At 48.1% G+C, this 18,108-nt stretch overlaps 1 protein-coding gene and 1 long non-coding RNA gene across 2 annotated transcripts in view; both read right to left on the minus strand.

Moving 5' to 3' along the window:
* Positions 1 to 783, minus strand: part of LOC132452918 (cadherin-19-like) — a 5,505-nt gene extending 4,722 nt beyond the window's left edge. Inside the window, exon 1 of the mRNA XM_060045753.1 lies at positions 771 to 783. Coding sequence (XP_059901736.1) covers positions 771 to 783 — 13 coding nt within the window. The remainder of the gene's footprint in view (positions 1 to 770) is intronic.
* A 1,545-nt stretch (positions 784 to 2,328) lies between these two features.
* LOC132452727 (uncharacterized) lies at positions 2,329 to 2,782 on the minus strand. Its single transcript, XR_009524476.1, has 2 exons — positions 2,456 to 2,782; positions 2,329 to 2,390 (listed from the first exon to the last, which is right to left on the minus strand). It is a non-coding gene; the product is annotated as an uncharacterized LOC132452727 (long non-coding RNA).
* Positions 2,783 to 18,108: the final 15,326 nt, after the last annotated feature.

The raw sequence follows: 18,108 nt of genomic DNA on the forward strand, positions 1-18,108 counted from the left end.
GAGTGACATGCCGTCTCGTATACGTCTTATTTAAGCCTTGTAGCACATCCATCATCACAGACAAAGGTCACTGTGTTGTGGACGCGCGCCTAACAACTTCCCCAACAAAACTCATTTGATATAGCGATGGAGCAGCTTATTGAACTGGTGCCTGCTTGCCATTGATCAGAGCAGAGGGCAGGGGGAGCGATGGGAGGAGGCTGTCGGGGGGGTGATACCGTGTCCACGGATGATGGGTAAATATGAGAGATGCTGATGTTATGAACGCGCCGCCGTGCCGCCGGAGTGGAGGGAGACTATTAAAGCGCTGTGCTTTTTATGCAAACGCTGTGCATGCGCACGCACACACAAATACACACGCACGCACGCACGCACGCACACACACACACACACACACACACACACACACACACACACACACACACACACACACACACACACACACACACACACACACACACACACACACACACACACACACACACACACACGTGCACGCACACGCATCCTATTCTCACACACACAGCCCACCCACAGGTCTCCTAAGAGCGTGTGTGAATACACAAAGTGGAGCTGGAATGCAATATCCAAAATGACAAACGCACCGGTGGGCGGGGGGCTGAGCAGTGCTGACACGGCGGTCTTGGTAGCGGCGTTTGTTCGCGGGAGATGACAACAGCCCCGGGGCGGGCGGCACCCGGGCGTTCCCCGTAAGGACGCTCTCCGCGGCGTCCGTCAGAAGGTCAGACCCACCGGAGGAACCCGTTAACTGTCCTCCCACATCTCGTCTTCCCCGCCGCACGTCAATATGAGCTGACGGGACGCGTGACAAGGGCGCGTCGAGATGAGGGGCGCGTGCAGAGGAGACGCCCGCTTCCTGCTCCCCCCCCCCCCCCCCCCCTCTGTGTTTTCACTTGGGCACCTTCTGTGGATACTTTATTTTTGGAAATTGAATTGCACTTTGTCAATAGAGCTGCTAACCTTCACATCTGTGCTGGAGCGGGGGAGGGGCGGAGGGGGGGGGGGGACAGGTTTGTCTGTGTGTGGGAGTGTGTGTGTGCGAGCATGTGTGTGTGCATAAGTGTGTGTGTGTGCATAAGTACAAGTGCGTATTTGACAAGGTTAAAGCTGCATTTCCTTAGCAGTAGTGATAGTAGTGGTACTGGTAGTACTTTAACTGGTAGAAGTAGTCGTAGCGGCAGTAGCATTAATGCTAGTAGGGGTAGTTTTATTAGGGGTAGTATTATTATTATTATTAGTAGTAGTAGTAGTGTTAGTAGCAACAGCAGTAGTAGTAGTAGTGATCGTCATAGTATTAGTAGTACCGTAATTAGTAGTACCAGCAGTAGTGGTAGTTGTAGTAGCAGTAGTAGTATTACCAGCAGTAGTAATATTACCAGCAATAGTAGTAGTACCAGCAGTAGTAGTAGTACCAGCAGTAGTAGTATTACCAGCAGTTGCAGTAGTACCAGCAGTGAAGTTGTACTGGAAGTGGTACTGCTATTATTGGTAGTAGTAGCAGTAGGGGGTCAGGAGCCCTGCTAAATCCTACAGTGTGTTTCGTCATGTTTCAGCAGGGCCTGTCCATCATCGGTGTGCGGACCCACTGAGTCCTGTAATGGGTGTCGTGAGGTGAGGAGGAGGAACGCCTGTTGTCTATCCCGTGCGACCCGGCGGGTCCCTAATTTGCCATTCATTAGAGGGAAGTTTGAATTAATGACGCATTGTGGCACGGTGCTGTGCGGTAATACGCCGTAAACAAGAGGGAGATATTTATTATGCCGACTGCTGCTTTATCATTAGCCTTTAGCTGCTGCTGCTGAGCACAGGTCAAGAGCATGATGAGACACACACACACACACACACACACACACACACACACTGAAGACGCATAAAAGCTGAATACACAAGCACGATGAACACACAGCACACACACATACTGAGCCCTCACACACATGCTGAACACACACACAAACAGAAACACACAAACATCCATACAGTATATGAAGCTGGTTGTGTGCGGTATGTGACAGCCAGACGGACTATTAAGTATCATTAAAGTACAGGGGTTTTTCTAGAAAAAAAAAGTAGCAGGGAGCAGACCCCTGCGCAAAGCCGAGGGAGCAACGCGACCGAGGCGGGGGATGGTGTGGAAGGGGGGTCTCCCCCTTCCACGGCGCGAAGCCTTTGAAAAAATAATGATTAAATGGTACATTCTGAGGCTATCTTAGAGAGAAATTCTAGCTCTTGTGGTCATCCTGAAAAACTAAAATACTATCAACTTTTGGTAGACTTGTACAACTTTACCCTGTAAATAAACACGACAAATTTAAAAAATATTGGCTAAACTTTTATTAAGTAGGACAAATCACAACAGCAGCCGTCTGTTCCTGAGACTGCCCCAACGGCTCACTGCCTTGTCAAAATCAAATTGATCAATTGCAGGCCCCTCAACACTGATCCTGAGGAGGTGGTTCAGGGTAGCGTTAGTCATGGTAGACCTCCTGTGCCATGCCTCTATGGAACAAGTTTTGGGGCTCTAGAGTCAATAATGGCGACGCTATAGAAATGTTACTATTGTTGTCGTTTTCAGTTTTGCACTTTGCAGACGGTCCCTAAGCTCGCGGCTGAAAGCCGACTGCTCGTAGAAGCCAATGCAATTCACCGTTCGCTAAAGACGGCTCGTTTGGATGAAAACTATGTTGTAGCTGGTTCTCTGGGTTACTACACTTTTATTGGGCTAATTCGGCCGTACAGCTGCCATTTAGTTCCCTGCTACGGGTTCCCTGGTAACAGGGAACCCGTAGCTTTGTGCAGAGAGAACTGGAATGGTCTTGTATACTTGCTTAGCATCTTAGCGCCTAGACCAAAAACCCATTCAAATACATAATAGCTAGCTAGCTAGCTGCTAATAACTTTAACGTTAGCATGTCGACTCGGTCTGGGAAACTCCAATTCGGATCGGAATATTTTTGGAGTAATTATAAGTTATTTGAGGATCAGACACATTGTCAGGTGGTGGTGTTGGGATATTTTCGCGGAGAAAAGATCGTTTTGAGAAATAGTGTATGTTGTACAGCAGCATGTAAGTACAGATCCAAGTCTGACAGGTTCAGTCGGCATTTCGGTAGGATGGCGCACGCCGGGAGTATCGGGGCGCAGCGCCCCTGTTCCCTTGTTTAGAAAAAACCCTGAAAGTATATAAGTAACCAAAGGAGTAAGACCTAACAACACATTAATACATACTATACAATATATGCCTGCTTTTCGGACTCCGCATTCTTCAAACACCCCCTGCATTTCAGAGATCAATCAACGAAATGGGAACCCATAGACATACAACCACCTTGATGGGTTTGAAGTGAACTCAAAAACCGAGCGTGAGCAGATCCTGGCACTCAGCAGGGGATGTTCCTGGGTGGGGGGGCTCTGATGGGTGAGAACACACTGACAGTCTAAATGGAGACGTGTTACTTGATGTGCTCGAGAGATCTCTGGATCAATAGGCCTCTCAAGGAAGTTTACCCCCATGTGTTAATATATTATTCTCTCGTTTACTCATTCTTGCAAACGTCACGTTTCCAAAGTGACGTGCACTAACTACAGATGCATGTCTTTAACGGGTAAACTAGGGATTTTTCACGCTGAATCAGTTTCCCAAGTATTTTGGGTGTAAGTGACTAATGCGTACAATAATTGTTATAATTGATCCAGTTTTGAACGAGAGCGCATCATCCATTGCAGACCATCTGTGGCAGCAGTGCAACCCTTAGGGCGAACTGTGCCCCAAAAATGTAGGGCCTCAGAAAGTGCTTGCTTCTTGCCACTGACGGGCTCAGAAAGGGTCTGACAACATTACGGAAAGGATCATTCCAGGGAAATATGACTTTTCCTTGACCTTTCGTATGATCTGCTTAGTTTGTTTTGTGTCCAACAAGTCTCACCCAATGAGAAGTCTCCGTCTGATATCTCTGTCATTACAAGGGGTAGAAATGGGATTGGGCCTTAGCTACGCTTTCTGTAGTCCAACACAACAAACTCTTTCCGGCCCTTCTCCTTTCCTCACATCTCAACTCGCGTTTCCACTGTTCTTTTCAAGCAACAACTCGAATCTCACGAGATTCCAGAGCAAGATTTCTCATTGACAGACATTTGGTCAGACCCAATACAAACAGACCGGGTCAAGCAAAGGTCAAGAAAGAAGGTTCTCTGCAGGGATCCTTTGCATCACGTGTCAGACACTTATAATAACAATCTGAGCCTTTAAGTGGCAATACGTTGACAGCTGCTGTTGCCCCCAAGGGTTTAATGCAGCACATAATGGCTAGCAATTATTGTTTTAAGCTGTCGCTCAAAACTGGACACATTTTTTAAATTACTGTCCGCATTAGTTACTAAAACGAAAAAGGATGTGAGAATAGGGTCCAGTTTTAAAAATCCAGGAGTTATCCTTTAAGGAGCAGGAAGGGGTCAGACCGTACAGAGACAGGGCACTAAAGGTGACTTTATACCAACATGTGTTAGTGTGATTAGCCGTTACAAGCCATTTTGAAAATCAGCCTCTACTGACACAAGTCATCACAAGTTGGCGTGTCCCCCTAGATCAGGGGTGTCAAACTCATTTTAGCTCAGGGGCCACATGGAGGATAATCTATTCCCAAGTGGGCCGGACCGGTAAAAATATGGCATAATTATGTAAAATTAAACATGCTGTGAGCACACCAAACACAGGTTTCCCATTTACTTCCGTGAATAAAAAGGACGATGACCATTTTTCTTGGAAAACTCTGCACTCTGTGTCCACTTTTCGTCTTTTTGACAGAGACATTTTGGGGCAATGAGAGTGCCAAAGCGCAAAATGTTGAAAGTGTAAGGCAGAACGACAAGGTAGCAAGGTAGTTTATACTTGCTCCCTGCTCAGCCCCGGTATAAAGTTTGCTTTCTTAACATAATTGCTATTGCGACTTCTAGTGGACACATTCAGAAGTTTCCTTCATTGAAAAATAGCAGATCATTTTACGTTACATTCCAAAGCGACTTCCAGTTACACACAATTGTCCAGTAGTTCAATGTACAACAAATTAATCAGGGCCAGTCAATGCAATCCATGTAATGATAGGAAGGATTTTTATAAAAAAATAAAATAATAATAATTATATATATATATTTTTTTTTACTTCACAAAATCATCTCGCGGGCCGGATTAAACCCGTTCGCGGGCCTGATCCGGCCCGCGGACCGTACGTTTGACACCCCTGCCCTAGATGTATGACGGATAGATGAGCAACGTTTGCTACAGTCCACTGGGTGGGCTGGTAAACTGATCTATCCAGCACGCATCTAGGTGGACACGCCCACTTGTGATGTCAGAAGAGGCAGAATTTCCAAACTGTTTGTAACGGCTAATCACACTCACACCTGGTGGTATAATGGCAATGAAAACTGAGGTCCTGACTCATTGAGGTCATAAAAGATCCCAGGGCACTTATCGCAAAGAGTAGGGGTTTCCCCGGTGTCCTGGCCCAACCAGGCTCATTCGATCTGGCCCCCTAATCATCCTCCTGTATAATTGGCTGACTCATTAATTCCCTCACTCTCCACCTCAAGCTGGTGTGTGGTGAGCGTTCTGGCCCAGATTGGCTAGTGCCGTGCTTCACCCAAGTGGGTGCTACACACTGGTGGTGGTTAGTGAGGTTCCCCGTTCCCTGTAAAAGCGTCTTTGAGTGTCTAGAAAAGCGCTATATAAATTCAATCCATTCAATCCATTATTATTATTATCATTATAATATGTCACCTTTAAGGAGCGGTTATAGTTATTCTGCTCATCGCTGTCTACAGACTGTGGACATCTGGGTCTCGAACCAAGATCCTGACCACTACGTGACCACCCTAACCCCTAAACTATCCTATCATAATATGTGATAGTTCTACATAACGCACTGGTGCATAGATTATTCTAAATGTACCTCATTAAGTCGCCCTTAATGAGTTTAACACTATGTAGGAGTAACTTCCTCAGACACAACACCAACAGCCGCAGCTGATTAAATCCAAATTTTAAATGCAAATCAACGCACACACATCCGTCACTATCCACCGTGTGAAATGTGCAAGTATAACAGTTTTAGCACAGGAAACACACACACACACACACACACACACACACACACACACACACACACACACACACACACACACACACACACACACACACACACACACACACACACACACACACACACACACACACACACACAGACACAGACAACTCAAAACAAAATTAACACCTTTTACAAACTCCCACGTGGATGTCTGAGGGCCAGATCTGTACCTGCTCCAGAGGCACCGAATAGTTAATATCATAGCGCGTTTCGACATCAGGGGGCGCCAAAACTCCAAAAAGAAGGTTGTTTTTCATAGAGTTGCGGATGACGTCTACCGTGCAATCGCGAAGCAGCGACAGTGCACACAATAGACAACGGCTTTTCACAGAGTTGTAGACCAACTGCCGAAACACAAATGTCACATTATATTCGGAACATAAGCTGAGGAAAATACATATTCTTTTTTTATTGCAGGTGGAAACTGACTCTTTCATGCGACCGCTCAATAAACCAAAAAATATTGAATGTTCTCAGGGACGGCGGCGCGTTCAATGCATTGGATATTGAATGTTCTCAGGAAAGGACCCTAAACTCTGTGTATTTCTTCTCCATGTATTCTGAAAGCAGCCCTCAGAGGTCAACATTGAATGGAGTGGCAATGAAACCCTCTTTCGGGGGTTTAGCTCCGTCCTCGCTCCCTCTTCACAGCACAGAACATTTAAAAGCATGAGGCGAAGAGGGTTGCCCTTGATGGGTTTAGATTCTGTGTCGTAAACAGCATTTTCTATTGCGCCGAAATACGCTTTTTATCAATTAATATCGGTGCAATGTCACGGTGGAGGGGATAGCCTCAAAAGCACAAAGCCTTGTGCTTTTGTAGTGACACTTCCACTCCAACAGCTTTTGTAGTAAATTAACTGTTTTCTTGTTATTCATCAAGTGACTGGATCTTGTTGTTTCAACAGAAGGTGTTTTATCTGATTCCTATGGGTGTGTCTTTAGAAGCTGGGTAGGATGACACTATGAACTACTTCAGTATTGGTTGCGTATTTGCGTTGATTGTTGACAGGCTCACTCATGAAATCTGGATAAAAGTGACTGCTAAATGGCAAAAAAATTGTTTAAATCTAGACAACAGATTAATTAAAATAGGACCTATTTATCCAACTATTCTTAAGGTGCCGTCATTCTCCACATCACAACAAACTTGCGATGATCCCCAAAACTTTAAAACCAGACCCCATCTTAAAACCCTTCCGGAAGTTTTTGTATCAGGAGGAATCTATTAGGTAATTATATCCCAGACAGCAGCATTGAATGGTTTAAGTGTATCAGTTTGTTCACATAGATACCGTATCATTATGTCTGTCTGCGGTATTGTTGTAGGGAACACTTCTGAGCCGATGAACAGATCAGGGAAAACTGTTCATATCGGATAGGCCTACAGAAAAATATTATGACACTTCTTAGCCGTTTTCTTGTTCAAACCATTTCCTGTCTGCAGGCTTTGGCTCATTGGATACAGCAGAAAAAGAAGAAGAAGGAGAAGGAGAGGAAGAAGCAACCGTTTCAGCTGAGAATATTCTTTTGAATCAAATCCCAAAACTCGGGAGTAGGCCTGACTGGCATCTGTCACTGATCCCAGGTTCACAGGAGAAGGTTCAGAAACATATAATTCAGGTAAATCAGGGTTCCTGATTAACACCTGCCACCAGCCACTTGCTGATAGGTTTGAACATTAGGCAGGTACAATACAGCAACATCTTAAAACCAATGCTGGGCCGGTCGATCTTTCCACTCTGGCAGGTAAAAAAACCAAGATGTTACACACGGCGGACACGCAAAGTCTCCACAGAATTGTGAGATCTCGTGAGATTAGACTTGTTGCTTGAAGAGAACAGCGGAAACGTGAGTTGAGAGTTGAAGAGGGGAGGGCCGGAAAGAGTTTGTTGTGTTGGACTACAGAAAGCGTAACTAAGTGTTACTTAAAGGTCCCATATCACACCAGGTGTGAGTGTGCTTAGCCATTACAAGCCATTTCGAATTATTGACTCATCTCGGAGAAGTTCTCAAACGCTGATTTTTTTTTATACAGTTGCATTTAGTGTCTTATCTCATTTATATCTCCAGATAAATCATTGAGATCTGGACCTTGGTGACCTCATAGCTGGTCTATGGGCTTGACCCTGAGAGCAATACAATAACAAAAAAAACATTATACTCTCAGGTCCATTTATTTTTCTTTCCCTCTCTCCCCGTAACAAACTCCTACATAAGGAAGAATTAGTGGGGTGCCGTGCGTACGGACTCGCGTCTTGCCTGCTCAGAGCATTACTCGGCCTACCGGTGAGACGCTGTCAGACTCGCTGCTGGAAGGCGACAAGTTAGCGATCGGCGCGGCCTCACGCACACACACCCGGAGACACCATTTATATTACCCACAAACGTGTTGCGCGTCGCACAGAGATGGTTTGACACGTCTGGTCTCATAGTCCTGTATCTTAATCATCACCACGTCAGCCATCCCGAATCCGTCTTCGAATACATTATTTAAATATAAATAATTAGAAGGGGCTGTGTGAGCCAAAAAAAAATAAATAAAGCGGTCTCAGCAGACGGCTAAGAAGTTGAACCTCAAACTTTTGAGAGTACGAGCGCTAATGACATGATGTGTCATCGTGAGGCTCTCCACCCCGACGCCTGGATATATGTTTCTCATAATATCAATATCCATTTCAGAAAAAACTCCAGCCGGCGAGAGAGTGAGAGGCTAATGGAGCTTGCTCAAATATCTTTTATTTCTTGTTTGTAGAAGTACATTAGCCCACCTCTGAATAGAATAAAATGTCTTTACACAAACACACAGAGGAGCTCTTGCGATCGCATTAGCCGTTTCTCGTAATTCAACTCTCGCTCGGTGCATTTCGAGGAAAAAAAAACAAGCGTGAATGCAAGAAGAAGCTGAGAGAGCAGACGTCAGCCGGCTCTCCCCTCTCCCCCTTCCTCATAAAACATAAGTTCTCCTCGCGTCTTCTACCGTTCTTTCCCCGTCTCCGGAAGCGTTGTTCGTGTCTGCTCAGCTCTGCCCATATGTCCTGCCAGACAAAAGGGCAGTTTGGTTTATTCAGAGAAGAACAGAAAATGACAGTTCGCTGTAATGTATCGAAGCTGTACAGGATGACACAGCGTGTGGTGTGTGTTTGTGTGTGTGTGTGTGTGTGTGTGTGTGTGTGTGTGGTATTGTCGAAGCGAAGCCGGGTTTTATTTCTTTATAGAGGACGGGTCTGTTCCTCTCCTGCTATAGACCCAGACCCCCTGAGACTGCGCCATCCGGACAAACACAGCTTTAAGTCGGAAACAAAATGTACTTTTTTAAGAAGGAGCATCCACAGCATGGAGGATATTGGTGGATACAGCGACACACATCCACACATGCCCACACACCTTTACGTCTACACAGACAGTGCACTGTGAATCCAATTATATAATTTCTGGAGTTGATATCAGGTGGGAGGGGAAACATGACTAACGAGCGAGGGGTGGGGGGGGGGGTTAAGTGGAATCCACCTGAACAGGTAAGGCATACCCCGACAGTGACCTTTAGAGACAGGGACATGACCTTACTGTCTTGCTCCCCCCCTCACATCCCTGCATTATCACAAATGTCAAGTTATTCAAATCACCACGGCCATTTGCTTGTTGACGAGGTGTGGTGTCACAAATGTGAAAGCAGATTGCAAAGCTCCGTTTGCAGTGTCCAGTGTTGTCCCGTTGTTAATCCTGTGATTTAATAGAAAAGTATAATGGACACCTTGGCTATTTAGATGGTATTTCAAGTCTTAGATGATGGGTCCAATAATATAGGCAGACTCCGAACTTAAACAATCCTTCTGTGCGATGCAGGAGAGGAAGAAGCTTATAATAACGTTTACATATCAATAGATTGACAGGTAAATAAGTCATTCTTTAATCATGCATACTCTATGGCAGCCGAACCCTAATTAACCTTGGAAGAAAAATCACATATTTAAAATTCTCTGGGTCTTGGGAGTCGTCCAATGTGATCAGATTTTCCTTCGGTTTCTCTTACTTATTCAAGAGATAAATAATTCGCTCTCCATCTACTTGTTTCTGGAGTACTTCGACTCTTGTTATTACACTTCATTCCATGTTATTCCACCTCATCTACAAGTAAAGCCCGACAAATAGTTTCTCCAACCAGAGTGGAATTAGAAAACTCACTGATGGATCACCGAGGCGTTCAAAACATGGACCACGTGCGGGCAATTATCGTAATGGGTACAAGACTAGACACAGCGCCATATTAACCTCCGAACACGCGCTGACATGATTATGTTGATGGAGTAGCCCCCCCCCCCCCGCTGCCCCCCTTCCTCCCAGACAACCGCAAGCTACACATTAACCCCCGCAACCATTGTTGTTGTTGTTGTCGTTTCTGTCGCGTGTTTTGGCTAGCAGCTCCGCGGCATAACGGATAATAGCATTACGCCCATTCTGGCTCCCGCCGGTGTTTGCTTTACAGCCGTGCTGTGCGTTCGCCCGCGATGGCTTCCATCCATCGCGACGCACCGGCGGCTGGGCGTCAGACTCGGGAGAGCGAGGAGCGGCGCGGCAGGGAAGCCCAGGGTAATCATTTGCATTTGTTTTTTATTGCGATTATTACGAGTCTCCCCCCCCCCCCCCACACACACACACACACACACACCCCTTGCCGCAGGTGGGTGGGGTTCTGACAGGGGCCCGCTAGCCGGGGCCTCGGTGACAGAAGCCATGTTTTATCAGGGAGCCAGGGGAGCCTCGCCGCGGCTAGGAGCTGGCGGAGGAGGGACCGCCGCGTACTGAGGCTGCTGCTGGGAAACACAGAGAGTGAAACAACCAGGGTAGCAACAGGTCGTCCTGGTCTTGCCAAGAACAAGTGGAAACAGACATATTTGAGATACTCATACTTGAGTCATTTAGTGTCTGTCCAAAGTGCCTGGAGGAAGCGAGGCAGGGAAGGTGTTTCTTTATTTGGAGGGCACTTGCTCTTGGATGCCTGCGGGTAGACTGTGGACATTGGGGATCGAACCCAGTTCCTTGAGGCAGTTAGTAGAACACTTTCATACCACAACACCCCTAGTACTGGCAGTGCTAAAAGAGTGAGAGAGAACAGACAGACTTTAATAAGCATTAAACCGAATGAGAACACCTTATAAATCCGATCAGTAATCTTTCAGTCATATGCTTTATATACTGTTTTTTACTCTTGTGGGGGTCCCTGTAGACGGTCTCATCCAGCCCAGGGTCCAGGGGACAATCTGGCTTGGAGTCGGATAGATTAGAGCTTTTTTAATACTCAATCACAAACTACAGATGGAGACACTGTATTTCTGTTTGGTTGTGTTTGTGTGTGTGTGGCTCTCCCTCTCGCTCTCTCTCGCTCTCTCTCTCTCGCTCTCGCTCTCGCTCTCTCTCGCTCTCTCTCGCTGTCTCTCGCTCTCTCTCGTGCCCCCGCACTCTTTGTATGATTTAGTGCGTGTGTGTGTATATTCGACAGCATGTGTGTGCAGCACATGATTTTCAGTGTTTATCTTACTGTGAATGATTGCGTTAGTGTGTGTGTGTGTGTGTGTGTGTGTGAGCGTGTGTTAGGGGCTTAGTAAACCACAGATTAGTGAGGACCAACTCTCGCACCAGTACAAGACATTGTGTGTCTGGAGAGACCAGCCCCCCCGGGGAAAAGCTGAGCACAGGGGGTCGAAAGAAAGAAAGAAAGTAAGAAAGGGAAAGAGGAAGAAAGAAAGAGAAAGAATGGGAAAGGGAAACAGAGAGAGAAAGAAATAAAGGGAAAGAGAAAGAAAGAGAAAGAATGGGAAAGGGAAACAGAGAGAGAAAGAAAGAAAGAAAGCGATCAAGCATTCAGAGACCAGGGGTCCCCACTTTGGCCTCTCAGGTCCCCACTTTGAGCAGGTGAGTCCTGATGTGTGTTTGTGTATTCAGTGTGTGTGTGTGTGTGTGTGTGTGTGTGTGTGTGTTTGGTGGTGCTCCAGCGGTGAGCTCCATGCCTGAGCAGGGGGTGGCAGAGATCACAGCCCTTTGTCCTTCAGTACCTGGGGAGGGGTCTTGTGGGTGAGCGCCAGGCGAGGCGCTGCATCAAAAGCCCCTCTTACCCGGCCGTATCAGCACGCTGAGGAAACTCCATCAAACATGAATATTCACCAGACCACCTCCACCTCGCCCCCACCCTGCCTCTCCCCAGCTGTCCCTCCACAGAGAGAGAGACTTTGAACACCACTTAATTAATGATCAACAATGAAACCCGCCCAAAAAGTACAGATGGCTATTTAATTACATTCGCTAATGTAATTTCACAATTATTTAAGCTAAACCACAGAGAGAGAGACAGAGAGACAGAGCGGGAGAGAAAGGGAGTCAGAGGGTGAGCGAGAAGGGAGAGAGAGATTTGTTGTACATGTAAATACACAGAAAACGTGTTTGTTGTTTGTTTTGATCGTTAATCAAAATGAAAGTGTCTCAGCTCGAGTGGTCGCTCATATTCTCAATTAGACGTTGGTTCACCAACACCAGCTGATTAATTTTTTCATGCTCTAGAGAGAGAGAGAGAGAGAGGGGGGGGGGGCAAATCTAATCCACCATATTCTCCCATCTCCGAGGTTTAGCCATCTCCTGCTCCACGTGGTAGCTGGGAGTCGTAGCGGGGGGTAGCTGGGAGTCATAGCGCAGGGTAGTTGGGGGTCGTAGGGTGGTGTAAATGGGGGTCATAGCGGGGGGTAGCTGGGGGTCGTAGCGCGGGGTCGTTGGAGGTTATAGCAGGTGGTCGTAGCGCGGGGTAGCTGGGAGTTGTAGCGGGGGTCGTTGGAGGTCGTAGCGCGGGGTAGCTAGGGATCGTAGCGCGGGGTAGCTGGGGGCCGTAGCGCGGGGTAGCTGGGGGCCCTAGCGCGGGGTAGCTGGGAGTCATGGCGCGGGGTAGCTGGGAGTCGTAGCGTTAGCTGGGAGTCATGGCGCGGGGTAGCTGGGAGTCATGGCGCGGGGTAGCTGGGAGTCATGGCGCGGGGTAGCTGGGAGTCATGGCGCGGGATAGCTGGGAGTCATGGCGCGGGGTAGCTGGGAGTCATGGCGCGGGGTAGCTGGGAGTCATGGCGCGGGGTAGCTGGGAGTCATGGCGCGGGGTAGCTGGGAGTCATGGCGCGGGGTAGCTGGGAGTCATGGCGCGGGGTAGCTGGGAGTCATGGCGCGGGGTAGCTGGGAGTCATGGCGCGGGGTAGCTGGGAGTCATGGCGCGGGGTAGCTGGGAGTCATGGCGCGGGGTAGCTGGGAGTCGTAGTGGGCCGCAGGGATCACACAGGGCGGGTCTGGCTTCTAGTTTATGATGTGTCTTAACTCAATCTCAACGGCTTCTGAAGAGCCAGCTCTTCCGCGAACATCTGAACTGATGGATGTGGACTTTGTTGTGTTCTACTCTTGTTGTCTTGTCGAATTGAATTGGATGTTGCGGATAGGAAGCACTTTGTTGAGATGAATGATCTGTGTCTCAGAGATGAGGCTATTATGCACCGATTAAATTACTGCCAGTAAACTAGTTGTTAAGCTTTCGACGCTGCACTCTGTCCTGTTTATTCCGTAGAAACTTTGTTGGGCAGCAGTTGATATTTCTTTCTGAAGTTATTGACATTTTTGATTTTAAGACTTGGATCGTTTTTTCATGCTGAGCTGGGGAGAGTGGGGTTTGTGACAGGGGTGTTTGCTGTGATGACGGTGGTGGTGTTTGCTGTGGTGATGGTGGTATTTGCTGTGATGATGGTGTTGGTGGTGGGGATGATGATGGTTTGGGGGGGGTGGGTGTTTGCAGCTGTGGTGATTAAAGAGGGGGAGGTGGGGGTGGTGGTGGGGTTGGTGGGGATGAGGACGGCAGAGGAGGAGGTGGTGTTTGTGGCTGTGGTGATGATGGTGGAGAAGGTGATGGTATCGGCGGGGGTGGAGGATAAGTACCAGCCTCTTGCCTGATGCTGTTCAGCAGAGCTTGTTGTTTCGGTGGTGGTGGAGGTGATGGAGGAGGAGGAGGAGGCGGAGGTGTTAGTGTCCAATGATCCCGGGCAGAGTTGGGTGTTTAGTTGGGGGTTGTTAAAGTGCCTGTATGCCGTATAGATTTTTCGCGTAGCATATTCTAGTGCATCAATTGAAAGTGTTACCATCGATTATGATATCCGCTCGCACCTGACGATTAAAGCAAATAAAACCATCCAGAGGACTGGACGTGCGGTTAGGTGTACGGTTTCTTTTATCGACTCCATTTCCCCTCGCCCTGATCAAATCTTCTCCACCTCCTGTATCACAACGTCTTTCTGTATTGATGGACTCGACGTTATCTAATCTGCGCGTGATGACGTTAGGGTGAGGCTCTGCGGTGGTGCGTCGGACCATTTCCCAGAGTCGCGCCGAGACGCCGCGTCCTGTCGAGGGCGGGGGGGGGAACAACAGCATCGCCGCCGCCGCCCAAAGCCCTTCCCAAAGCGGTTATCTGCTCAGCCGTTTTGTTGTTGCTCGGCGGATCAAAGCGACCAGTGTACTTTGTTCAACGTTTATTCACGACCCCCTGCTGTGGCGCCATCAGTCGTCGCACAACACACACACACGTACACAACGCGCAACGCTTTTGAAAAATAACTATTCTTTATTCCGTTACATTGTTTGCTTGTCCGGGGGGGGTCACACGGTCGTTAGGTGGAGATGAAACGATCCTCCATGGCGGTGACGTGAGCGGAGGGGGGGCTGCCCCCCCCCCCCCCCCCCCCCCCCCCCCCCACCGGGCAGCGCCGGGACGAACCGGGCCCCCAGCCCGCATGCCACAAACCACGGCTCCCCGACCACTCATTACGGAGGACAGTCGCTCGCCTCCATCTCATCGTCCTCGCTCAACCGCTTGGCTGGCACACACACACACACACACACACGCACATGCACACACACACACCTCTTTAATGGAGGCCCAGGTCTCCACAGTCTATTCGTTCTTCTTATCTTCGCTGGCCGCCTATCGCTCCCGCTCTGTTTTCCCCTCCTCCTCCCCCTCCTCCTCTGGTGTGGATTCAAAGAGTGTCCCTCCACCTCTTGGGCTCAGTCCAATTTGGTCTCTTTCCCGCTCAACCCCCCCTCCCCATCACCACCACCATCCCACCCCCCACCTCGCAAGTCACCAGAGCAATTACCCCGGTTCTGTGCATTTACATCCCGGGCTTTACCGCCACCGTTGCGGGCGCCGCTGAGCCGGGCGGGCTGGAGCGAGGCCGGGTTCTCGGGCAGGGAGGCCATTAAAGATAATGTCCACTTCCTGCTGCCCATGTGAGACCACCACGACTCATCTCACAGGAGAGGGGAGGGGGCGGGATGCGTGGCCTGACCCAATGTGTCACACACGCACACACGCATACATGCGCTGATACACACATGCACACACACACGCACGCACGCACAGGCATGCATGCAACGCACACACACACACACACACACACAGACACTGACACAGACACACACACACACACACACATACAAAAACACACACACAAACACACACACACACACACACACACACACACACACACACTTATACGTTTCATCCAGCGCTGGTGTCAGGGCCGGTGACGGGAGGTCTCGGAGATGAAAGCTGAAGGCTGCGTGGTGAGCGTCACTAGCGGTCCTGATGGGGGGGATTTCAGAGTTTAAGGGGACAGTGAGGGCGGGACCAACACAGCGTTGGCGGCGTGTGATTTGATCCGGCGGTCCTTGAGGCGGGGCCGCTGCTGCTCGCGTCTTCCTGTCAGAGGAGAAGTGTTATTATTACGGGGTCTGGGGTATACACACACTGCAGCACGGCTTTCATGGGGGGATTACGTTTAAACGAAGAATACATAAAAGGCTACGTTGCTTTGATTTGTGTTGGCGTGATTTGTTGAATTGGCGTGTAATACGACTGGGAAAATGCACTGACAAGTAAACTAAGAGTCTGATTTCATTTCGGGGGGTTGTTTTTTAAACGCTCTGGATCCCTGCAGAGAGATTTCATTACATTGGCAACCATTTTAAGATGACATAATCTCGTCAACTATTTTAAGGTCTCAATGCCTTGCCAACTATTCTACACTAAATGACAGTTAATCATTTAGCAGACACTGTTCGTCCCATTATCTTACCAACCAGTTTAGGCTGTGGGCAAATAATAACAACAGTTCAGAAAATACGGCACCATTTGATAATTAGTTTTGATTCTTCGTAATAACAAACTTTAATAAATATAGGTTTCACCGTTCACATCTCTGAGATGAGGAGCCAATCCAAGCCTGACGAATAATTGACCCCTGACAGCAATGGAGGGACCAGTGAAATGTTATTAGTTATTATCTGTTATTAGTGTTTTAGCAGCTAATGTGGCGTTACTCGTGACGCGAGAAAAGGTTAACGTTGTGACTTCACTTGCTGGGCTTCTGCTAATTACATGCTCCTTGTCCGCACACATGCACACGCACACGCACACGCACGCACACACACCAGATATACACTGACCAACCACAGACACACACCAGATATACACTAACAACCAAACAAACACCGGTCATATACACATGCACAAACAAAATACACAAACAAACACACACACACACACACACACACACACACACACACACACACACACACACACACACACACACACACACACACACACACATAATTGGTCTCTGGTCTCCATGCAGTGAATCAAGGCTGAGTCACAGCAATAAAACCCTGAATCTCTCTCTCTCTCTCTCTCTCTCTCTCTCTCTCTCTCTCTCTCTCTCTCTCTCTCTCTCTCTCTCTCTCTCTCTCTCTCTGTCTCTAAGTGTGTGTGTGTGTGTGTCTCTCTCTACTATACTTTCAGGGTTCATTTCAATAGTTCTTGTCTTGAGATATGTTGTTCTAAAGGGTTCTGTCTGTCTGTCTGTCTGTCTGTCTGTCTGTCTGTCTGTCTGTCTGTCTGTCTGTCTATCTCCCTCCCCTAACAGTAGCATCCCGGGGCTACCTATGCTAACAGTGCCTTGACAGCATACACTTGACTACTCGCTCGCCCTTCCTCGCACTGCATTTAACCACAAGAAGAGGCGATGGTCTCAGCGTTCCTCAGTTCAAGCGCCAAAGACCGAAGTCGGTCGGAGGGAAACTGACCCCCCTGAACCCCCGGCTAGCGGAGGCTATCGCCCAGCCAGCGGTTCAACAGGGCCGCCAAACTCTTGGCACCACCTTCTCCTCGTGGCCATGCACAAAATAGTTTCCGCTCTTGTTATGGTTGGTTCGCTGTCTTGAGTTTGCGGAGCGTTCACCCGTGATGGAGTCCCCAGGTCCTTCCACCATATCCACATCTCGCCTTGTTTTCGTTTTCCTGTCTCCACTTAACCGTAGTCTGTTTGTGGCTTGTGTTTCTGGTTGTGCTTTGGCTTTGACACTCCAGTTTTGTTGTGAATACAGGGGAGCACCCAAACCCTTTGTGGTGGTAACATTATAGACACTGTGGTGACCCCCTGCGCCCCCTTTTGGTCATAGCTGCCACTACAAGGGCAGGGCTAAGCCTCGGTATCCTAATGACCTCATTGACCACACCTGAGAACTGGGGGTGGGGTTATATAAGCAGGTTTTCACTCTCCTTCAAATGGGCACCCTTTCGGTTGATGCAGGATCTCTACTGCTTTACTATTTCACATGGGAACTTTGCTTTATCTAATTCTTCCCCACATATCCTTGAATTTAAACCTATTATCTCTAGACATTTGTTTTCACCTTGTGTTGTACCATTTCAAATAAATTACCTCTTTGATTTAAAATTGAATTCTGTTTCACTCCTTTATTATGTGATGGTGTACGAGTCCACCGTTACACTGCTTGAAGTCATTTAGCAGAGGTTTTTATCCAGTGCGACATACCATTAGAATGCATTGTATCGGGTTTTGTTCGTACCTAT

Source organism: Gadus macrocephalus, chromosome 23 (assembly GCF_031168955.1).
Source record: "Gadus macrocephalus chromosome 23, ASM3116895v1".
Taxonomy (NCBI): Eukaryota; Metazoa; Chordata; class Actinopteri; order Gadiformes; family Gadidae; genus Gadus; species Gadus macrocephalus.